This window comes from Dendroctonus ponderosae, unplaced genomic scaffold (genome assembly GCF_020466585.1).
Source record: "Dendroctonus ponderosae isolate FM_Combo_2020 unplaced genomic scaffold, Dpon_F_20191213v2 Dpon_F_20191213_8, whole genome shotgun sequence".
NCBI lineage: Eukaryota > Metazoa > Arthropoda > Insecta > Coleoptera > Curculionidae > Dendroctonus > Dendroctonus ponderosae.
The window spans coordinates 11,604,150-11,610,688 of NW_026019016.1; the positions used below are offsets into that span (position 1 = coordinate 11,604,150).

Consider the following 6,539-nt stretch of genomic DNA (forward strand, 5'->3'; position numbering starts at 1 on the left):
GTGGATAGCAGATTCGCAGGACTTTCCCATTTGGTAGGCATATTGGTTGTGGTGTAGAGGACTTCTAGTAAGAACCTCTTCCCTGATATGTCTGTGGATCAGCTTTTCTAGTGTTTTGAGTAAGAAGGATGTTAGGCTGATCGGGTGCTGTCAACTTGCTCGTTTGGATCTTCGCAGTTCCCTCTTGAAGTCTCTCCCGGCTTTGAGGAAAAGGCCCATTTTTTATCGTGATTTTCTTTTGCGGCTCGGTGAAAGGCCCTCCTAGCTTCCTGTCTCAGGCGTTGAACCACCACGAAACCTTTGAGGTTCCAAACGCCCTGGCTTGTCACGATATCTGGAAGGCTGATGTAATATTTTAATTGTAAATCAACAAAGACAAGACCATTGGTCGGTTGTATTCTATGGTTTTCTGTGTTAGGTTTTTTAACGTTAGAAGGTTATTGTTGGTGCCGAAACCTGAGCGAAATCCGGCTTGCTCTATTGGTTAGTATTGGTTCAGTTTACTTTCCAGTCTTATTCTCTCACAACAACTATCAGCTTCTAGAAAAATTCAAACCTGGAGATTTCCTCTAAATTGAAAGCAAGAAAATAAAAATGAAAAATAAAGTACACGTCTCATGTTATTAACCCAAGAAATCGAAAAACACATTGCCAAATTACAAGACAACTTTGAAATAACTCACAATCGTATATCAATAGAAGAAAGCTAGCATTTACTTATAAAGTGGTAATTTACTTTACAGCAGCACAAACTCCAAACTTAGCGATATCCGCAGCGCCTTCCGAACCAGCTTTCCGAAGCTGATTGGCCAAACAGCTTTCCAAAGTTGGAAGCAGCTTGGAGATCAATAACGTGACTTTGGCTACATCGGCTGAAATTTTTACAGGCGCAGTCTTAGCATCCTTAACAATTTTGGCTATCAGCTTGGCGTAACACTTTGCCTCGTCAACCTTGCTTCCAGTGCATTTATCAATTTCTGGACCGATTGATTTTAGATCTTTTACAATTTTTCTCATCTGCTGAAGGGCATCAGACGCAGCCGTTTGGACTGCATTTACTTGGGTTCTGACACAATCCACTATACCTTTAACAGTGCCGTCAGGGATTTTGGAAAAATCGTCTACGAATTTTTTGCATTTCTTCCCTGAAACGTATTGGTAGATATGTGAACTGAGTTGTCTTTAAACATTTATTTACCCTTTTCTCCAGCTTTCTTTACCAACTCATCCAACTTTTTCTGCAAAGGCGATAAGAGTTTGTTCAGATCACTTTTAGCTTTAACTTCTAGTTTATCAGCTGTCGAGTTGAACTGGCCTACAGCCTTGTCGATGACTTTTTCACCATCGGTTATGGCTTTATCTAATACTTTTACCAGCTCTTCGAACGCTTTTTTGGCATCAGCTTTCCCATCAGCATCCACGTCTGCAAACTGTTTTTCTATTTAAAATTTGCTCGGAAATTTATCATGAACGTAATTTGATGAAAAACCTGCGCATTCATTGGAAACAAATTAAGAATACCTGATTATTTTCCTAAATAAAGTCATTTTGTTCATTATTCTAGATGTTCTGATACTTACCTGAAGCGAAACTCCAATTGCTATAATTGCAAAAATGAACAACTTAGCCATGATTTTTTGAACTATACTGCAACTAACACGTGAGTACTTGTTAAATAGTTCTTCGAATGTTTGCCTATTTATATCGATTGTTAAAAACGCAGTGGAAATATATTCTTATCAGTTATTGCTTGGCCGTGATTTTCTTTACTAAAAACAACCCATAAACTTTAAAAAGGAAAACAATCACGTTGAAATTTAAATAGTTTCAAGTAGCTCTGAGGAACTGTTTAGTGATTTGTTTAATAGTTTTGCATAATTTATAAAAGTAATAGAAAAAATAAATGACCACGATAGATTCACAATGGCAATGTTAGCCCTCGTATTTGGATTGCAGTTGATCTACTGAATAGGTTTTATGGAGCATGGAAAAACTGCAGAAAAAGTAAATATAAGTATGCCATATTTGGAATGTTTATAATTTTTTTAAAGGAGGAAATTTAAGGAAAAATAAATAAAAGCATTTTGGTTCGAAATAAAAATAAGCTTACAGGAGAGTAACGAAATGCGATTTTTAAAGCTTCGTTAACAAGAAAAGCGCCCAAGAACATTTCAGCATCATTTTAAAGGCATTTAAAACATCAACAATTTGCGTTCCGAATTAGATATGAAAGTGCTTGATTAAGGCACTACGGTATTTTACATGCTTTTAAACACAAAATCGTAATATACAAATCTGAAATTCAAATATGAGGCTCACACATAACACTTTAGAAGCAATTCAAGGGCGTTATTTAAAATTTTGAGTGTTTAGAGAAACCGGCAATTACACAGAGAGAGGATTTGGCTACTCTGTATACAAACCATATGCTAAAACGTTTTCTTAAAAACTTGAATTTTTTTGCTCGTCGCTCGGAGTTTTGTATTAAAATTATACAGGGTGGTCTTCAACTAATGTCTCAAAATGTATTGACATTTTTTAGGCAAAAATGTTGCGTTTTAGGCAAATTTGTCTTATCCGAAAGTTAATAGATTCCGAGTTACAGAGTGTCAAAGTGTGAATAAAGATTTCGGTTTTTTCTAAATAGATTTAGAAATTAGAAAATTTTTTTTTAGAACGGCAAGTCCAAATTCCCTATTGGTTGGCTTGTAGTATCTAGATGGCACTAGCTGCAATAGTCTGGAGCCATTTAAAACATCAGACCTTTTTGGGTTTTAATATATCGCTTTTTTGTTGGCAATATCTGGTTCTCCAATATTTCAGAAACTAAAAATTCGTACTTGATTTAAGTCGAGATCTGTCACCGTTTTCGAAATATTTTACAGTGAAACATCTAGGAATTTTTTGAACTAGCTTAATTAGATCCCAATATTGTCGTTAATTAACTTATATTACTTTAAAGTAGTTCCGAACGTGCCTAAATAAATACTGTCTATTTTTGTTAAGTTGTTAAGGCTCTTCCATTTGCGGCTTGACATTGCAATTTTAGACTTGCTGATGCTTTTAAGTGCAAAGGAAATATGCTAAACTGAAACCAATAGATGCGGCTCACAACAACACTTTAGAGGCAACTCAAGGATGTTATTTCAAATTTAGAGTGATTATAATTAGGGCTTTGGAAAATTATTGGCTCTCTTTGAACACAATACAGTTTTTTTATTTCTAAATACAACTCAATATACTTATATTGCCTAATTAAAATCTACTTAAATTTTAAACAGCTGCGCATATTCCGAACTTAGCAACGTCCTCCGCAGCGTCTGTTCCAGCCTTTTTCAGCTTACTCGTAAAACAGTCCTCGAGAGCTGGAATCAGATTGCTAATCAACAAAGTGACCTTTCCAACATCAGCGACAATTTTCTCAGGCGCGTCTTTGGTATCTTTTGCAATTTTCGCTATTATTTTCGCGTAGCACTTTGCTTGCGTCCACTTGCTGCCACTGCAATTATCGATATCCGTATCAATAGTGTTAAGATCTTCTTCAATTTGCTTCATCTGGTTTAGCGCATCAGTCACCGCTTTCTGCGCATCAGTAACTTGTGTATTGATACAACCCACCAAGTTGTTAACAAGATTGTCTGGAGTGTTGGAGAAATCGTCTATGTAATTCTGGCATTTGCTTATATCAAAACCTGTAATATTTGCAAACAGATAAATATTATAAGGTTTAAAAAATCGCATCGTATTTAATAAGTCAGTTACCATTTTCTTTTGCCTTGTTCACTAAATCATCCAGCTTCTTTCGCAAAGGCTCCAAAGTTGTATCCAGCTCAGCTTTAGCTTTATCTTCTAAATTAGCAGCGGCAGCTTGAAATTGCTCTACGGCCTTGTCGAGTGTCTTTTGAGCATCGGTCAAAGCTTTGTCAATCACTTCCATTAACTCATGGAAAGCCTTTTTAGCGTCGTCTTTTCCAGAAGCGTTCACATCTGAAAACTATTTTTCCTATGTTAGGCAGCACACGGAAACACACTTTTATAGCGATTTAAATATTAATAGTTGCAAGGCTCTGTTCCTTTCTGGTAATGCACCCATAAACAGAAACAGCGAGTGGTTTTTATGAATTTTTCTAGGACTTACTTGGCAGAAAATTGCAACTGAAATGCTGACAAAAACTAGAAGTTTAGACATGTTTATATGGATGAAATCGACTAGACAACTTTACTGCAGTTATTGAGGGTTTGTTTCAGTTGCGCCTATTTATATTCGATCTGGAGTGCTAAATGGGAAAACATTCTTATCGGTTACTAGATGGCTAATCATCATTTGTCTGGATCAAAGACAACTAGTAAACAATGGAGAAATAAAAATCCTTTATGTAAGTGCATTCAGGTGCGTGTGAAGCAATATTGATTTGCCAATAAATGGTCTTTAATCAATGTGTACTATTTATCTATTGGGAATTACAAACAAAAGCTGAATAACTTTTGTAAATCTTACGTTGCAATTGGTTTAGTTGAATATAAAAATTATGATTTTACTATTTCTCAATGGTTGTTTAAAGTTAAGAGTGCCTTTAACATGCATTAAATTTTTAATAGTTTAAGCCTTTCTTTTAAAGTTACCACTTGTCTTGCATTCGTTAATAGAAACGGTTTAAAGACGATGTATTATTTGTAAATTATACATTAAACCCTAATGTTGGCCAAATCAATTGGTGTTTCGCTTAGTCAAATAAGTATTTAAAATTTGCCGCTATTTAATGTATAAAAGTGTCAGGCGACGATAAAAGAATATTTATTTGCATAATTAAAATAAATTAGTCCAAGAAAACATTCCGGCTGGTTCAAGTATGACGAATGCTGGGTGAATCGTATTCACCTGTGTATTATAAACTTATTAAAACAATGAATGAAAACTAATAAAATCCACTTTCAAGTGGCGGATAAATATATGAAAGAACTCGAACAAAAACAATTAAATTATAAGCTGCATAAATGGGACAAATTAAACAATAAAATCAAATCTGAAAAGGTAGGAGCACCTATTAGAGATATTGGTCTCGGCTGCTATTGGATACTTTCGACTAGTCCAAAAGGAGTAAATTTTGAAAAGGGTTAAAAAATTATACGTTTTACTTAAATCCACAAATATTTTAACTTAAGTAAAATAAAACACTAAAATCTATATAACAATGTATTATAAGGATTGTCTTCAGATGATCGATAGTTACAATCAGAGTTTAAATGATCGAATAGTTATGTAACCAGGCAATTATTAAACTAGCATTTTCAACATAATTTACGCTTGTTCAATGTTTTAAACTACCAGAACTTTTGATTAATATTTGGTAGCTGGAATTACCTGATTTTCTTTTGTGTTGATGCAGTAATTATTTTTGACATTTTAGTGCTATTTGTAAAATCTTACAACATTCATAGTTATTCAAGCATTTCTGCTTTTGATCATGTGCTTACGGGACTCTCCCCCTCCCCACGTTTAAGTTTATGCAAATTAACATTTTTGCGCAGCAGCTACTGTACAAAAAGTGTCGCCTAATAGAGTCTTAAGAACACCTTTAATAATTCTAACAAATGTAAGTTAGCGTAAAAATTACCCTAATAAAAAATCCAAAATTTCGAATATCTAAAAAGCAACAAGAAAATATTACTTTTCTGAAAAAGCAATTGGAGAAGGAATTAAATAATTAAACGCATTAATTTATATTTATTCACTTACCACACTAAGGATATAAGTTAAAGCCTAAATAATAGTTTAGTTTATAACATGAAAATTGAAAGTAAAAAATATTAGCCAGTAAATTTAGTCTGTGAGTTTCATCACAACTTGTATCAAAACTGGCACTCTCTGTTCATGGTACGGTTATACAGGGTGATTCAAAATTGGCGACATTCCTTTTAAGGGGTGATAGAGGCTCACTTGGGGAGTACGAGCAAAATATTGAAAATTTTTTTTTCGAAAATTTCTAGCAGATATTAACAGTTGATATCGAGATCGAATTTCAACTTTGCTATTAAGCATTATTTTGGTCCATGTTTAATTGGAAGCATATTGGAATACTTAAGCATTCAAAAAGAAAAATTACAATTTCCGATATTAAAAAAGTTCTCTTCTACAATTTTTTGATGGAAAGTCAAAGCGGCAATGATGTTTTTTGCCATTAACAGATAGTTACAGGTAGACAGTCTTTGTCAATAATAACAATAATTTGTCAAACTATGACTTGCTTGGAATTTCCTTTCACGAATTTGCTGATATGCGATTAGTTCAGGTGGAATGGGCTCAATAAACATATGTAAAAAAAAATCGATAATTTCCAGACAAAATTAACAGTTGAAAATAGAATTTCAACTTTGTTATTAAGCATTATTTTGACATTGTTCCATGTTTAATTGGTAGCATATTGGAATACTTAAGCAATCAAAAATAAAAATTACGATCTTTGCTTCAAATTACGAAAATTTTTTATGTTAAAAAAGTTCTCTTCTAAAAACTTTTTTCCAGACACAGAGGAACCTAT

The 6,539-nt window shown here is 33.8% G+C and overlaps 2 protein-coding genes across 2 annotated transcripts; both read right to left on the bottom strand.

The window, feature by feature from the left end:
• Positions 1 to 602: 602 nt before the first annotated feature.
• Positions 603 to 1,691, bottom strand: LOC109536201. Its single transcript, XM_019902313.2, has 3 exons — positions 1,581 to 1,691; positions 1,199 to 1,430; positions 603 to 1,145 (listed from the first exon to the last, which is right to left on the bottom strand). The coding sequence occupies exons 1-3, from the start codon at positions 1,629 to 1,631 to the stop codon at positions 733 to 735; spliced, it is 696 nt and encodes a 231-aa protein (XP_019757872.1). The 5' UTR covers positions 1,632 to 1,691; the 3' UTR covers positions 603 to 732.
• A 1,504-nt stretch (positions 1,692 to 3,195) lies between these two features.
• LOC109536196 lies at positions 3,196 to 4,319 on the bottom strand. The gene is made up of 3 exons (XM_019902308.2): positions 4,139 to 4,319; positions 3,763 to 3,994; positions 3,196 to 3,692 (listed from the first exon to the last, which is right to left on the bottom strand). Exons 1-3 carry the CDS (start codon positions 4,187 to 4,189, stop codon positions 3,274 to 3,276), a joined length of 702 nt encoding a protein of 233 aa, XP_019757867.1. The 5' UTR covers positions 4,190 to 4,319; the 3' UTR covers positions 3,196 to 3,273.
• Positions 4,320 to 6,539: the final 2,220 nt, after the last annotated feature.